This window comes from Monodelphis domestica, chromosome 4 (assembly GCF_027887165.1).
Source record: "Monodelphis domestica isolate mMonDom1 chromosome 4, mMonDom1.pri, whole genome shotgun sequence".
NCBI lineage: Eukaryota > Metazoa > Chordata > Mammalia > Didelphimorphia > Didelphidae > Monodelphis > Monodelphis domestica.
The window spans coordinates 429,916,883-429,934,441 of record NC_077230.1 but is presented as its reverse complement, the minus strand read 5'-3'; the positions used below and the strand labels follow the sequence as shown (position 1 = coordinate 429,934,441).

The following is a 17,559-nucleotide window of genomic DNA, read 5'->3' as shown; positions in this document are numbered from 1 at the left end:
ATATATATATATAACTTATACTGCTGCAGAAAAATATTGATTGTATTTTTTAGTACAAGAAATGAGAAAAATAAAGAAAAAATCAAATATTTTAATCAAAAGAAAAGAAAAGCAATAAAAATAAGAAATAAAATCAGTAATTCAATGTGTCCTCGAAAAAACAGCATCCACTTGTTTCTGATTATCTCCAATGCATGTGATAGGATACAGTCAATCAATCTCAGCAGAGATGAGTTGATGCACGCATGTTGATGAAGCAATGAATCCAAGAATCCTTCTCTCCAACCTTTATAGATGTTGGAGTAGTTAACAATATTTGGAATGGCCCTTCCCAGGAAGGCTGAGTTGTTGAAATTCTTAAAATACACTTTATCTCCTGGGTTCAGGTCATGAAGTGAAAAGCCTAGTGGTCCAGCTTGTACTGCAGCTCCAGATTCATGAAGTTCACATAGTTTGTGCTGTAACTCCTGTATATAGGAAACAATAGTAATATCTCCCCCTAATAGTGATGTATATGCAGGAAAGAAATGTTTAGCCTGTATAGGTGGATGTCCAAAAAGCATCTCAAATGGTGAGATGTATAGGTCTCCTCTAGGCCTGCTTCTGAGATAAAATAGGGCCAGAGGGAGAATTCAGGCCATTTTAAATGTGTCTCACTGCATAATTTCCCAATCATAGTTTCAAGTTCTTTGTTCATCCTTTCCTACTATTTGGAGGGAAGACAAAACTGAAAAAGGTTAATTAATATCAACAAAATCAATAGAGTCTAAGAAGAACCACCTTCATTATATTTGGGATGTTCCTTGGGCACCCCCCTGAAGGACACCCCCCTGAGGGGCATTAGAACTTTGAATATTTTTTGGATGAGCACCATTTCTTATATATTGTTGTTGGGTTTTATCATTTTCTTCATTTGGAACATTGCCATTATTTTCCCAATTCCTATTTCTAAAATTTTGGTTTCTAAAAGTTCTTATTTCTATAGTCATTATAGTTATTTCCATAATTTCTAAAATTCTGGTTTCTGTGATTATCATCATTTCTATAGTTATTATTTCTAAAGTTGTTATTAAACTGCGTATTCCTTCCAATAATCTTGAGAAAAGTTCTACATTCTATCATTCTGTGGCCCTTCTTCCCACAGAAGTGGCAGGTTACTGATTTATCTGTGGATTCCTGCAAAGGGGCTATAGTTTCTCCCTTATTTTTCAATTGTCTCCTTAACATTTCAATTTCTTTCCTTAAGTCTTCCACTAACATATTGTGTTCCTCAGGTCTTTTTACATGACCCTTATAAACATAGGTTGGTACTCTCCTCAATTCTTCAAGGTCCATAGAGTCCCAATTAGGACAGCTAGTTTTAAAGTAGTCTTTCACCACTGAACAACAATTCTCAACGAATTGCCTATGTATTTGCCTAATGTCCCTTTCTCTGTATAAATCAAGGTCCATATATGTATTTCCTACGTCAATAAGTCTATCCATAAAATGGGAGGGGGTCTCATCAATTTCTTGTTGGGTTCTTTCAAATTTTGACCATTTTCCAGGTCTATCCGAGCATGCTCTCATAGCTGTCAATAATGCTTCTCTGGCCTGGTTTAGTTTTGTGTGATCTAGTTCAACATTGGGGTTCCAATGTGGATCTTCAGTTGGCCAATAATGTCCTCTTCTACCTCTTTTCTGATTAGCCAGAGAGATATTTTTTTTTCTCTTTTTGTTAAAAATGTCTCTTAACAAATTCTCAGTATCCATCCAAGTGGGGTTAAAAGTTCTGAATATGTTCTCTAAATTTTTAATAATTAATATTGGTTCTTCCTCAAATGATGGAATATCTTCCTTAAATTTAAATCTTCAGGGTTAAAAGGTGTGTGATGTCTTACAGATACCACGTTTCCATCTTTATTAAAAGTGGGTACTTCCCTTAAAGCAAATAACCTATCTGAATTATTTGGTACTCCTGTTTCTGTTTCTAGGCTTCTTAATTCATTCTCATTGGGGTAGGTATGAGAAAAAGAAGGTTTGGGCACATTGAGGGAGAGGGTTTGTTGTTGTCCCATAGTGCCAGAAGGATCAGAGGTGTTAGGGTTGGATGAATGAGTAGGGTGTGAACTTAAGGTGGAGGCATTAGGATGGTCAGTATGGGTGGGGTGTGAACTCAGGGTGGAGGAGGTAGGGTCAGAAGCATGGGTGGGGTGTGAACTTAGAGTGGAGGGTGTGGGATAGGAAGCATGGGCAGGGGGACAGGTGAGTTGGTTTGGAACAGGGTTTTCTGAGGCTGAGGGGGTAGGGGTAGGGGTGGGTTGGTTAGGAGAAGGGGGTTCTGAAGCTGAGTTGGCAGGTGGAGCAGTGGGTTGACTAGGAGGGTTAGTGTTTTTCATAAAAGCTATGAGTTCCCCCACACTTTTCTCTAACAACTCAAGCTGAGTATTTAGTTCAGCATTTTGTTGAATATTAGAAGGAGCAATTGGTTGGTTTGACTGAGAAATGAGTTTTTTAAGGAAATACAATATTACAGCTAAAACAATCAAAACCTCATGGGAAAGTAGTATGTCAATTGGACTTTGCCATAAGCTCCATGGGATGAGCTATTTCAGAGAGACAAAGAATTCTATATTTACAAGTTTGGTCATGGAGCTGATGAGCCAGTTGTTAAGTACATTATGAACTGGCTGTATCCACATATTTCTAAAGTAAACACATGGGGAGCAGGACTGGGCCAAAAGCTTTCCCCAGGTTTCCCTTAATCCTAATCTAGGCAGTTGTTCCCTAAAGGAAAGGGTATTTAGAAACAGCTCTCCTAGCCAGGACCTTAGGGCCCTGTTGCTAAGATTTAAAACAGCTGTGTTCTATTTAATTTAAGGAGAAATCGAAATGTTTTTTACTCACCCGCTCTTGCAGCTGTGTTTTGAAGCCGAGTTAGCACGTTTAAAAAGATTGACTGACAGAGCAAGTAATAAAGAGAGAAAGAGATTTCACAGAAGTTTTTTGAGAGTTCTTGTTACAAAAAATAGCAAGTTCTTCCACCTTTATCTTTTCCTTTGAATGTTCCTTTTTCCTTACTTTCCACCCCCACCCCCCACCCCCGGTTAAAAAACAATATGGAACCAAGCTACCCCCAGGTTCTTTTTTCTTTTTCCCCTTATAGAAGCCAGTGGAAGTTTAAAGGATCACTCGTCCATTCTCTTCCTATTAAAATGTTCCTACATAATTATGATCATCTTGCCTGTTACCATTGTTTATTTTTTTTGAAAATTTTATTTAATTAATTTAGAATATTTTTCCATGGTTACAAGATTCATGCTCTTTCCCTGTTTTCCCCCCAAACCCCTCCCATAGGTGAATTCCTCTGGGTTTTACATGTGTCATTGATCAAGACCCATTTCCATACCAGTAATATTTGAACTAGGGTGATCATTTAGAGTCTATATTCCCATCGACCCTTGTGATCGAGCAGTTGTTTTTCTTCTGTTTCTATTCCTACAGTTCTTCCTCTGAATGTAAATAGTATTCTTTCTTATAAGTCCCTCAGAATTGTCCTTGATCACTGCATTGCTGCTAGAAAAGAAGTCCATTACATTTGATTGTACCAGTGTATCAGTCTCTGTGTACAATGTTCTCCTAGTTCTGCTCCTTTCACTCTGCATCAATTCCTGGAGGTCATTCCAGTTCACATGGACCTTTACCATTGTTTAAATTAGTTTACTTGAATAGGTTTCCCTTATCTCCTATGCTTGTATTTCAGAGATTCTGCCAATCTCTGATCTTTCAGGAATACTTATCCCTATTCTACAAATAGAATAGAATACTATACACATTTCTTACCTAGCTGAATCATATTCAGTTTTATAGGGTTTGTAATCCTTGGTTGTAAGTCTATCTGCTGCCTCTTAGAATATCATACTTCAAGATTTTCTCTCCTTCTTAGTAGTTGTAGCATAGTCTTATGTGAGCCTGGGGACTTCGATTCAATTTCTAGCTGCTTATGGTACTTTTTCTCTTTGACCTGGATGCTCTGGATGTTGGCCCTGATATTCCTGGGAGTTTTCCATTTAAGGTTTCTTTCAGGAGAGGACTAGTCCATCCTTTTTGTTTTCACTTTGCTTCCTCATAATAGATCTGAGAAATTTTCTGTGTATGATTTCTTGAGATATATTAAGTTTTTTGTTTGTGGTTTTCAGGGAGTTCAACAATTCTTAAGTTGTCCATTTTCCAGGTCAGTTGTTTCTGGTATCAGATAGCTAACATTTTCTCCCTTTCTCCCCCTAATCTTTTGACTGTGTTCTAATATTTCCTGTTGCCTAATAGAGTTCACTATTTGGGAAATATTTCCATCTTTTGTTTCATTGTTAATTTTTTTTTCACTCCAGAGTTCTTTTTTCAGTTCTCAGGTTCTTTTTTTTATGCCGTGCTCTATTTCTTCCAGACTTTCTCATTGTCTTGGGATCAGGTTGATTTTTTTTTTCCCTGAGACTTTATTCATACATGTCTTGGGGGCCTCCCTTCTAGGTTTGCCAGAATATGCTGTCGGGTTCTGTACTTTCTTCTCTTTTCTCATCTCTCTAGCCTTAGTTCTTAGACTGGAACTTGAAGCGAGAATCCAACTGCTTTGTCCTGTGTTCCTGGATAGGCTGGGCAGTCCTTTTCCCATCATGGCCCCTGGACTGGAAGCCCCCTCTCTATTGTCCTAGCAGTTTTGAGGACCAACAGAGAAAGCTCTGCCTGTATTAGGAATCCCTGGCTTGGCTGCTAGCAAGTGCCTTTCAAGTTCCCTGCGGGGGCTTCTTTGACTTGGTACTAAACTGATCATGGCTTTGGCTGTGGCTCTGACCCTGACTGCCTGAGCACTTGGGCACTGCCTGCTTGGGGCTGCAGCTCTGACCCCGACTGCCTGGGCACTGCCCGCCTGCGGCTGGGGCTCTGACCTTGACCCTGGCTGCCTGGGCACTGCCAGGCTTCCAAGGATCAGGGATGTCATGGGGCCTCCTTTGGCTTCTCACTTCCATTTGATGTGGAAGGTCTCTCAGACATCCCCAGGACCAAGGTGAGGCCCCCTGTATCTCCCCTGCTGAGTCCGGGGGCCTCATGCTGTCCGGACACCCGGGTGATTTCTCTCTTCCCTGCAGCTCTGCCTTCAGAGGCCTCTGCCTGTCCCCAGGATCTGTGCCCAGTGGGAGAGGAGGTGGGGAGAGAAGAGATGTCTCCAAAGCTCCCGACCTCGGGACACCAGGTGAGCTCGGGCTTCTCCCCTTATGGATGCAAGTGTGGAAACAGCCCCTTTAGCTTCCCTCCCATCTGGTTATTCAGACTTGTTTTGGCCAGAGGCTCAGGTGTTCTCTTGGCAGCTCAGGCCATTGGAACTGGCCTGAGTCAGGGCTGATCAGGCCTTACAGATAGGCATGGTGGTGGGCACGGTGGCAGGCCGGAATCTCAGGGCTCCGGAGCCTGGCAGAGCCTTGGAGGTACCGTGTACAGGAGAGAATGCAGAGGGGAGAGCTGTGCCCGGCTCTGCTCTTGACCTCCCCTGTGAGCCCCGCTCAGGACGCGTCTGGCCTTGCAGGAGTCGCTGACGTTCCGGGACGTGGCGGTGCTCTTCACGTGGGACGAGTGGCGCCGCCTGGGCCCCGCGCAGAGGAGCCTCTACCGCGAGGTGATGCTGGAGACCTTCGAGCACCTCGTGGCCCTGGGTGAGGCCCAGCATCCACCCAGAGGGGACCTAGGCAGGGAGGGGGAGAGCGCATGGGGAGGAGGATCCCAGGAGCCGGGGAAGGTCTCAGCCCATCCTGGTGGGGTCCAGCCCCTCCGTCCTCAGCCTCCAGGCTCCCTGGGGTCAAGGGTTCTCCGTCTGGCCTGGGGCCCCCGGAGCCTCAGGTGGGTGGGAGAAGGCCCTCTCCTCTGGACCTCTCAGAGGCCTTTTCTCCCCTGAGAGAAAGGGTGCAAGAGGATCGCACCGCAGAACTCCCTTCTCTGCCACCTTCAGGGCTTCCAGGCTTCAGGTCGGATGTGATCTCCCGCCTAGAGAGAGCTCTGTGGATGGGCCGGGGGCCCGGTGAGTGACCCACGGGGCAGCCAGGGGGATGGAGGGGAGCCACCCTCACGCCTTGCTCATGGCTGTAGCCGAGGGCTCCTCCCCGGAAGCCCCCGAGACTCCCAGAGCCCCGGCCTGGCCCCTCTCGCGGGGGCACAGAGAGCTGCCCAGTTTGTGCCCATTGTTGGGGCCCAGAGCCAGGCCCAGCATGGAGCTGCTCTGCCCCCCCCCCCCCAGGTCTCCCCTCTCACCTGGCCCTTCTTCATCTCCTCCCCAGAGAAGTCGGTGGAGGACTGCGGGAGCTGCCCAGGGGTGCAACACGGGCCGGCATTGGGGCTGCCCCAGCGTCCCGCCCAGTTTCACAACTACCTGGTGGAATGCTTGCAACCCTCCTGGGGTACAAGGGGTTATTTCTCCATCTTTACAGATGAGGAAACTGAGGCAGTGAGTTCAGTGACTTGCCCAGGGTCACATGGCAGGGATGTATCTGAGGCTGGATTTGAACTCAGGTCCCCGGCTTTGTGCCTGTGGCCTCCCTGGCTCCAAGCTCTCCTGTGGCAAGTCTCGGGGCCTCCGGGGTTGGGGGGGGGGCCTCGGTGGGATGAGCGGTTGGGGGCGCTGCGCAGGCTGAGAGGGGACAGTGCGGTCAGCAGCCACTGAGTCCTGCCGGGCTGACCGTGGGGGTGAGGCAGCCCCTTCCCCCCGGAGCCCCCCAAGTGGCCGAGGCTCCCTGCCAGCCTCCCCCGTGTCCTTCCCCGCCACATCGCAGCCCGCTGGCCGGCAGAGTCGGAGGAGGCTTCGGGGTTGGAGCCGGCCCGGAGCCGGAGGGAGGCTCTGGTCCAAGCGGGCCTCAGACCCTTCCCAGCCGGGGGAGCCTGGCTGAGCCCCTCACCCGAGGCCCCGGCCCGGCCCCCGCGGGTTCTTTTCCAAGCCTTCCCCTCCCCCCTTCCGACAGCAAGAGGGAGTCTTGGGCACAGCAGAAGCCAGCAGCCCCCGGATAGCCCTTCCCTCCCTCTGGAGCCCTTCCGGGTGAAGCGGCTGACCCTGGCGGCGGGGGGGAGGGGCACACAGCAGGGAAGAGAGGCCCCGCCCCTGGCCGTCCTGGGCTCCTCAGCTATTGGCCACAGAAGAGGCCAGTAAAATCCGCCTGCCGGGGATTCTGGGAAAGAGCCTGAAGCCTGCTGAGGCCCATCCCGGAAGGCTGCTGGCAGGCGCTCTCCTAGAGAAGGGAGGAGTGCCCCATATGAGGTGATACAAAGAATAACTTTTGGATAAAAGCTCCTGTTATTCTCCGGAAACAGAGGCAGCACTGCAAGAAGCCTCTGGGGGGAAGAACGCCCAGTGCCACGAGTGGTCATCCCGACAAGGACGTGCCTCTCCTTGGGCCACGATCAGAGCCATCCTGGCCAATGTCGCCATTTTCCAGAGGGGGAAACTGAGGCAGGCGGGGTGGCCATGTGTGGGAGCCACAGGCAGGTCTGAGGCCCTGACCCAGAGGGCCATCCTGGAGTTCAAAAAAGTAAAAAGGGGGAAAAGAGGTTCTGAAATCCAACCAGAAAAGCTTGTAAGTGCTTTTGGAGAGGCCCAATAGAATTCACTTCCAGTCCTTGTTTGCCATTTCTCCCTCTGTCCCACAGGCTGGAACCTCATTCTGGTCTTCTTGGCAGCCTTCCTAGGGTGGAGGGGCCATTCCCTCCTCCAGCTAGTTTTGGGGAGGCGACAACCAAGAAGTGACTTGCCCAGGGTCACACAGTGAGGAAGCCCCTGGGGCTGGATTAGAACTCAGGACCAGTGTCTTCCAGGCTCTAAGCCCAGGACTACAGGTCCCCCCTCTACTGTCTGGTACAGTCTTCTTCCTCCCTCTGGCCTTTTGGTCTTCTTTCTTGATGGAAAAATCAGACTCAAACACCCCTATACAGAGGGGTTCTTTCTCCTTCCAGATGCAGCAATGACATGTGTTTTGCCTCTTTCAGGTTCTTTTCCTGATGAAATACCTGAAACCAAAGTTCCAGGGCCAAACCAGGGCATTTCTGAGGGACCATCATCCAAGGAAAGACTGCAGGAGGTGGGGTCCCACCAGCGGAGCCTAGGAAGAGGGGGAACTGGGGTATCCCTCTACAGAAGAGAATGGGACCTGGGGTGTCCCTCTAGAGAAAAGGAAGCAATCAGGGTATCCCTCTAGAAAAGAGAAAGAGAACCTGGGAACTGGGGTGTTTCTAGAACCTGGGAGAGGGCCCCGGAAGGAAGATACTTTGGTCTGATTATAATCCATTCATGAGAAATTGGGAGGAGGGGGAAGAGTTAAGTCCTCATAAATATAATGTATTTGAGGAGGCATCACTCATCTACTAGAGAATGTTTTTTTTTTTAATAGTATTTTATTTGATCATTTCCATGCATTATTCATTAAGACAAAGATCATTTTCTTTTCCTCCCTCCCACCCCCCTGTAGCCGACGCGTGATTCCACTGGGTATCACATGTGTTCTTGATTCGAACCCATTGCCATGTTGTTAGTATTTGCATTAGAGTGTTCATTTAGAGTCTCTCCTCTGTCATGTCCCCTCAGCCACTGTAGTCAGGCAGTTGCTTTTCATCGGTGTTTCTACTCCCTCAGTTTGTCCTCTGCTTATGGATAGTGTTTTTCCTCCTAGATCCCTGCAGATTGTTCAGGGACATTACACCGCCACTAATGGAGAAGTCCATTACGTTCGATTATACCACAGTGTATTAGTTTCTGTGTACAATGTTCTCCTGGTTCTGCTCCTCTCGCTCTGCATCACTAGAGAATAAGTTTTTGACAAGAAGGGATAAGAGAAAGCCCTCCATTAAAGAACATTCCTTGCTTAACAGCAGGAAGGTGGAATAGTAGATGGAGCTCTAGACCCTAGAGTGCTAGAAAGACTTGTCCAAGTTCAGCTTTATACACTTACAAGCTATGTGATCTTGGGCGAGTCATTTCACCTCTACCTTGGTCTCCTCATCTGTAAAATGGGAATATTATAGTTACCTCCCAAAGTTGTTATGAGGATAAAATGAGATGCTTGTAAGGAACTTTGTCAGTCTTTAAGGGCAACATATATGCTAGCTATTATTATCAGATTATATATTATTATATATATATTATATATATATAATATATATATATAATATATATATATTAGAAAGAATCACCAAATATACTATTGAATATAGAAAAGCCTTTAGTCAATGGATAAGATTAAATCAGAGAGCTCCCATTGGAAAGAAACCCTTTTAATGAATCTTGGCAAACTTTAAGCCAAAGTTTTTTACTTCTGCCTACCAGAAAATTCATACCAGAGATATAACTTTTGAATGTGATAAATGTGAGAACATCTTTTTAATAATAATTCTTGCCTTCTCTTGCAGCAAGGAACTCCTTCTAGAGACAAACCCAATAAATGGAATGAATGTGGGAAAGCCTTTAGCCAGAATGCACTTTTTATGTGTCATGAGAGAGTTCTTTCAGGGGAGAAACCCTGTAAAATTAAAGAATGTGGGAAAGCTTTTTGCCCCTTGGGAAGCCCTAATGATTATAAGAGAATGTATTCTCAAAAGAAACTCCATATTTCTAATGAAAGCAGGAAAATTTTTACTCTACATCCAAGAGTTCCCTCTGCAAAGGAACCTTTTTATTGTAACGAATGTGGAAAAGCCTTTAGATGGAGGTGCAAACTTAATACACATCAGAGAATCCATACTGGAGAGAAACCCTTTGAATGTAAAGAGTGTGGAAGAGCTTTCCGTGACAAATCTTACCTGCTACTACATCAGAGAATTCATACTGGAGAGAAACCCTTTGAGTGTAGTGAATGTGGGAAAAATTTCAGCCTGAAGTCATCACTTATTTTACATCAGAAAATTCACACTGGGAAGAAACTCTTTGAATGTAACGAATGCAGGAAAGCCTTTCATTATAAGTCTTGCCTTACTCTCCCTCAGAGAATTCATACCAGAGAAAAACCCTTTGAATGTAATGAATGTGGAAAAGCCTTCATGTGGAAGACCCAACTTAATAAACACAAGAGGATTCACATTGTAGAGAAACCCTTTGAATCTGATAACTGTATAAAAACTTTCAGTCTGAAAGGAATCCTTACTGAACATCAGAGAATTCCTATGGAAGAAAAACGATTTGAATGTAATGAATGTGACAAAGCTTTTAGATGGCGGTGTAAGCTTACTGCACATCAGAGAATTCATACTGGAGAGAAACCCTTTGAATGTAGAGAATGCAGGAAAACCTTCCGTGAGAAATCATGCCTTACTCTACATCAGAGAATTCATACTGGAGAGCAACCTTTTGAATGTGATGAATGTAGAAAAAACTTCAGCCAGAGGTCATCACTCATTTCACACCAGAGAATTCACACTGGAGAAAAACCATATGAGTGTAATGAATGTGGTAAATCCTTCATGTGGAAGAGTCAATTTAATAAACACAAGAATATTGCAAATGGAAAGAAATCCTTTGAATGTAATGTATGCAGGAAAATTTTCCATGACAAATCTCACTTTACTGTACATCAGAGAATTCATACTGGAGAAAAGCCTTTTGAGTGTGTAGAATGTGGGAAGAACTTTAGCCAGAGATCATCGCTCATTTCACATCAGAGAAATCATATTACAAAGAAACTCTTTGAATGTAATGAATGTAGGAAAGCCTTCTGTGACAAGTCCCACCTTACTGTACACCAGAGAATTCATACTGGAGAAAAACCTTTTGAATATAAGGAATGTGGGAAAACTTTTAGCCAAAGTTCCTCACTTAGTTCACACCAGAGAATTCACTCAGGAGAGAAGCCCTTTGAGTGTAATGAATGTGGGAAAGCCTTTCGGGACAAATCTCATCTTACTGTACATCAGAGAATTCATACTGGAGAGAAACCCTTTGAGTGTAAGGAATGTGGGAAAAACTTCACCCTGAGATCATCACTTAATTCACATCAGAGAATTCACACTGGGAAGAAGCCTTTTGAATGTAATGAATGCGAAAAAGCCTTCCGAGACAAATTTCACCTTATTGAACATCAGAGAATTCATACAGGAGAGAAACCCTTTGAGTGTAAGGAATGTGGCAAAACCTTCCACAACAAATATCAGCTTTCTGTACACCAGAGCACTCATACTGGACAGAAACCTTTTGTCTGTATTGAATGTAAGAAAACTTTCATATCAAAGAGTCAACTTAATAAACACAAGAGAATTCACACTGGTGAGAAACCCTTTGAATGTGATAACTGTGGAAAGGCCTTCACTCGCAAGGACCACCTTACTGAACATCAGAGGATTCATACTGGTGAAAAACCGTATGAGTGTGCTGAATGTGGGAAAAACTTCAGCCAAAGGAAATCCCTTACATTCCATCATAGAATTCATTCTGGAGAGAGGCCTTTTGAGTGTACTGAATGTGGGAAAAACTTCAATTATAAGAAGTCCTTTCTTTTTCATCGGAGAACTCATATGGGAGAAAAACCCTTTGAGTGTAATAAATGTGAAAAAGCCTTCCACAATAAATCTCAGCTTACTGTACATCAGAGAATTCATACTGGGGACATATCCTTAGAGTGTAATGAATGTGGAAAATCCTTCCATAAGAGATCTCAGCTTGTTGTTCATCAAAGAATTCATACTGGAGAGAAACCCTTTGGGTGTCATGAATGTGGGAAAGCATTCTACAATAAATCTCAGCTTAATGTACATCTGAGAACACATACTGGAGAGAAACCCTTTAAGTGTAATGAATGTGAGAAAGCCTTCCATCACAAATCTCAGCTTGTTGCACATCAGAGAATTCATACTGGAGAGAGACCCTTTGAATGTAATGAATGTGGAAAAGCTTTCTACAACAAATCTCAGCTTACTGTACATCAGAGAATTCATACTGGAGAAAAACCATATAAGTGTAATGAATGTGGGAAAAGTTTCAGCCATAGAAAATCATTCATTTTCCATCTGAGAATTCACACTGGAGAGAAACCATATGAGTGTAATGAATGTGGGAAAGCTTTCCACAACAAATCTCACCTTACTGTACACCAGGGAATTCATACTGGAGAAAAACCATATGAGTGTAATGAATGTGGTAAAAAATTTAGCCTGAGCTCATCCCTTACTAAACATCAGAGAATTCATACTGGAGAAAAACCCTTTGAGTGTAATGAATGTGAGAAAGCCTTCCATCACAAATCTCAGTTTGTTGCACATCAGAGAATTCATACTGGAGAGAGACCCTTTGAATGTAATGAATGTGGAAAAGCTTTCTACAACAAATCTCAGCTTACTGTACATCAGAGAATTCATACTGGAGAAAAACCATATAAGTGTAATGAATGTGGGAAAAGTTTCAGCCATAGAAAATCATTCATTTTCCATCTGAGAATTCACACTGGAGAGAAACCATATGAGTGTAATGAATGTGGGAAAGCTTTCCACAACAAATCTCACCTTACTGTACACCAGAGAATTCATACTGGAGAAAAACCATATGAGTGTAATGAATGTGGTAAAAAATTTAGCCTGAGCTCATCCCTTACTAAACATCAGAGAATTCATACTGGAGAAAAACCCTTTGAGTGTAATGAATGTGGGAAAAACTTCAGCCGGAAGTCATCACTTATTTTACATCAAAGGATCCACACGGGAGAAAAACCCTTTGAGTGTAATGAATGTGGAAGAAACTTCTGCCAGAGGTCATCACTGGTTTCACATCAGAGAACTCATACTGGAGAAAAACCCTTTGAGTGCAATGAATGTGGCAAAAATTTCACCCGAAGGTCCTTACTTAGCAAACACAAAACCATTCATACAGGAGAGAACCCCAAGTAATATGATAAATGTGGGAAAGCTTTGCCATGCAGAGTTAGTAAAGGAGAATTTATGCTGGAGGGGAGGCTTGAAACCTTTGAAACAGAGTTCATGCTTGACTTGTTATCAGAGACCTCCTATTGACAAATTTGAAAAACAGCAAATGCAGAAAAGTCTTCAGCCAAACTGGATGCTTTACTGACTGTCTGAGAGTGTGTGGTGAGAAATCCCCTAGGGCAATAAAATGCAGGGAGGTCTTTGGTACTAATGAACACTTTAGAAGGCTCAGACAATTCCCACAGAAGAAAAAGTCATGAATACAGTAACCATGGGATGATTTTCATGGCATATAGTTCCTTCTTATTTAATAGCATAGACTTGGTGCTGGAGATGAGTTGCAGCAATGTGCTAATGGTGGGAGCCTCCTAACAGCTGGCTGCCATTTGTTTGATGCTGGAGTGCCAAGATCACTGACTTGGTCACAAGCCACACTACTTTGTGGTGTTTTGAGAGAGGCAAATAATGATTTTCTTTGTTTCTCCTGAACTCTAAGCAGTTTCTACTGGTTACCACCAGATGGCAGTGGAGTCGTACTGGTTAGCACATCTCCAACAATTATCTGAAAAAACGTCTTTTATTTTTAACTCCCAGGCATAAGTTATAGGCATTCAGATGCATAAGAAACCTCAGTCTGAAAGGTTTATATATTGTTGTTTTTTTAAACCCTCACCTTCCATCTTGGAATCGATACTGTGTATTGGTTCCAAGGCAGAAGAGTGGTAAGGGCTAGGCAAATGGAGGTTAAGTGACTTGCCCAAGGTCACACAGCTGGGAAGTGTCTGAGGCCAGATTTAAACTCAGGACCTCCCGTCTCTAGGCCTGGCTCTCAATTCACTGAGCTACCCAACTGCCCCCTTGTATATTGTTTTTTAACATAGTCACAAAAACCATCAGAGCAAAATGGGAAATATATTTGTGCATTAAATACTTTCTTCTTTCATTAATTTATTTATGTTTCATAATAAGTTTTATTGATGCCTTTTTCCCCCCATCATGCTCATTTCTCCACAAAGCTTTACCCCACTCCATCTGCTTCTCATAAAAGTCTGGTGTCCAGCATCGATGCCAATTTATAACAATAGGAACAGTGATTCAATAGGCAAGTTCTAGTGAATAGGCAGATTTAAGATAGAGAAATACAAATTATCCTCACCATATGAAAAAAACATGAAAAATCGCTATGATTCTAAAATGTCTGAGATTCTTTTCAACACTCATAGATTTCTCAAATATTTTTAATGGTGAAAAGATCTGATGTTGGCGTGGTTATGTCAAAAAGAGGCATGCTTTTATGCTGCTTGTGGAGTTGTGAATTATTTGAATGACGCTACTAAAAATATTCCATGTAAAACTCCTAAAATATTACATATTTTCTTAGTTATAAGTCACTCTTTCCCTTCCTTCCAAAAATATCATTGATAACTTTTGTACATCATGTTCATTTCCCATCATATTTCCTCCCTATCTCCTATAAGGGACTTTCTTTTTACAGATGGAAAAGAGTTAATGGTTGGGCTACACCACTGTGACAAAAATAATATGACTTTAGTTTACACAGTTGGTGCTTTGCCAATGGAAATCCCAAGGAACGACTTTTGGGCCCTATGCACAATAGTAACATTAATTTGGAGGGACAAAAGGTCTAGAAGAATAGAGGAATTAATGGGGGATCAAATGTAGGAATGAAGGAGACATAGTCCTTCTAGACCCAAACTATATACCAGAGTAGTCTAAGTCATCAAAAGTATTTGGTACTGATTTAAAAAGCATATCAGTGGAACAGATGAGAGAAGACAGAATCAGAACCAGTTAACATTCGTAGCTATTAGTGGGGCCAGTTAAGCTATGACCCCCAAGTCAAACCATGGTGTACTATGGGTACCATGACTTTATTTTCAATATGCATAATGATCTATTTGTTATTTAGGGTTTTATGATTGTAAATACCTTCCATTGGTCTTTCTGTTTGCTTCATTTGCTCATTCATTACTTATTAGACATGATTTTATAATCTCTTCCTCAAACTGTTCCTCCATAAACCAAAAAGACTGATTATAAGCATGCACAGCACAGCACAACGCATTCCCAGACTGACCACGTGACCAAATGTATGCCCATCTGCATTCTAAGTTTGGCACCTTTCCAGCAGGAAGTGAGTGATGTGTTTCATCTTTAGTCTTGTGACATTGCATTGATTCTTCCTTTACGTAAATGCATTGATTTTGCTTGTTAGAGCAAAATCAGGAGAACCACATCTGGACATTGCTAGATTAATGAGTAAGGCTCCTCCTCTAGTCATAGGCTCTTGTGAAGATTGTTTTTCTGCTAGATAAAGCTCCCCTCTCCCACCATCTAATAAGCATTCCTATATAGAATCCCAAGGTAAACCTCTAAGGGCAGACCGTGAGCCAAGGGCCATTGCTCTCTCATTGGACAGCCTCATATCCTAATGCTATCTCCTGGCAATGGCCACGTCATTCCGAGACTTCAAGAATTCCCTTGAACCATGGTACCCATACTCAACTGTGCAAGCCTGGATAAATTTGCTTCTTTCCCCCCCTTATGCCCCTAAGGTAGATGAGGTCTCCTGCTGGTTCTGGAGTTATGGTTTGATAGATTTATCTACTTGGGTCCAAAACGATGCCCCACACCAGAGTTTACAAATGCGATGTCAGCGTTCCTTGTTAACATAACTTTCCTAGGGACAGGGGAAATGAATGTTCCATTCCTTTCCCCTTTATCCCCTATAATATATTATATACTCTCAAGGACCCTAAACTATAGTTTGGGGAGTGAAGGAAGCATACTTTGCTTTTCTAACAAGGGTTACCATAGCACTCCAAGGAGTAGTGTGAAGTGCAGCTGTGCCCTTTCCTGTAAAAAAGGTGAAAGTTGAGAAGCCATCTTTGGAGCCCCACTCCTGTGAACTCATTTGTCATCGATCTAGAGCTTTGCAGCATCTCAGTCTACTAGGACTCTCTTCCTGAATCTTCAACTGACTGGATGGAATGTACTCTTCAAAATCTGATGTGGATACGTGTCTTGGCCATGGGGTCTTGCTTTCCCCTCCCTGTAGCATGGACACTGATTGACTAAAAATAGTCACTCATTTGGAGAGGCATTTGCTGCCAAGTATAGAAATAAAATGGGTATTTAACAGGATCTATTCTTTTTGTTTTAATGAAGGAATCTTAGAGACCTAGACAAACAGCACTGATTCACTAGCCAAGTGTACAATAAACCCAGGACCATAAACTGCTTATGGAAGAACTTCTTCTTTGGTAACAACTTTTGGGAAAACTGGAAATCCTTTAGCAGAAGATAGAGCTGGAGTAATACTTGGGCCACATACTACAATGCCTTCTAAATGGATATTAGCTAAATGTCGTATCATAAAGAAATAGAAGAGAAATACCTTTTAACAGTTAATGTAGCATAATAGTTTAAAAAAATTTTAACCTTACCTTTTGTCTTAGTATCCATTCTAAAACACAAAAGCATCAAGCTTAGCAATGGGGGGTGGGGGTGGGGGTGTAAGTGACTTGCCTAAGAGGCTAGATTTGAACCCAGGACCTCCCAACTCCAGAGCTGGCCCTTGGCTGTGTTTCTTTGCTACCCCTGTAATTCTTAATCAATCAAAAAAATCCTCTTTTATGAAAGAGGAGAGAGACAATTCTGACTATACAAAATTAAAAAGGCTTGCACAAATAATGAAACTCATTCAGTGTTATCCAAGAGGGACAGGTCATTGTAGAGAGCTCTGACAAAAAGTGATCCACTGGAGAAGGAGAATAGCAAACCACCACAGCAATATCTTTGACCAGCAAACCCCATGGGAAGATAGTTCATGCAATCATGAAGAGTATGACCAAATGACCAAACAAGAAGCAGCACAAACAAAAGCAGTGCAGCTAGGTCCAGAAGGGGAAGTGTTAAATAGGGAAAAATCTCTATGAAATATTTCTGATTTTAAAGTCCGATATTAGAGACAAAGAAGACCAAAGCCATTCACTGGGAGATAAATGGTGAAAGGATATGGCAGGAAAGCTGTCTTCCAAGGAGGATTATAAACTATCGATTTTGGCTTGATGCAGATGACATGGGCATTGTACCCCCAGAAGCTCAGGCAAACTATTATCAGGGAAATCCTTTGCTCCCTTACATCCTCCTGATTCCTAGCCTAGAATATCCAATGACCCCTATAGGACACTGAGATGACTGTCCTCCTTTGATCCTCCTTTAGATTTAAGATGGACAAAGAGATGCACCTCCAGGCTACACCTCGATTCTATCAGGCTGTATCTCAGACATCTACCTATCTCCTAAAACTAAGGAAACTTTCATGAGGGGTATTCCCTATCTCTCCCGGCAGACCCCAGTCCCACGGAATGCTTGAGTGGCTACCACTCTACAATCATGTCCACGCTATGACACAGCATTTAATGTAAGAGTATAAAATCCCCAGAATTGATGGGTTCTGGGAGCAGCTTTCTATCTTGCTGTTTCACCCATTCCTCCAGGCCCTTCTCAAAATTACTAAATTAATAAATCTCTCTTTTTATTTTTAAGCTAAGTTTTGGAGTCTTGCATTACTGTAGAAAGGTATCCTTCCTGAACCCCGGGGGTGCACCTTTTTACTCCCCGCAA

The 17,559-nt window shown here is 43.2% G+C and overlaps 1 protein-coding gene across 12 annotated transcripts in view; it reads left to right on the top strand.

Annotated features, from left to right (window-relative positions):
• LOC100617493 (zinc finger protein 420-like) overlaps positions 1-16,074 on the top strand; it is a 31,026-nt gene extending 14,952 nt beyond the window's left edge. For 3 of the 12 annotated variants that reach the window (XM_056825421.1, XM_056825420.1, XM_056825424.1), the window contains 5 exons: positions 5,124-5,227; positions 5,558-5,684; positions 5,978-6,046; positions 7,999-8,090; positions 9,415-16,074. In XM_056825421.1, coding sequence (XP_056681399.1) covers positions 5,124-5,227; positions 5,558-5,684; positions 5,978-6,046; positions 7,999-8,090; positions 9,415-12,873 — 3,851 coding nt within the window. In that variant the 3' untranslated portion in view covers positions 12,874-16,074. Of the gene's footprint in view, positions 1-36; positions 5,685-5,977; positions 6,047-6,302; positions 8,134-9,414 lie in introns of those variants that run through there. The other 9 variants (XM_056825422.1, XM_056825428.1, XM_056825423.1 and 6 more) reach the window with 9 other exon arrangements.
• Positions 16,075-17,559: the final 1,485 nt, after the last annotated feature.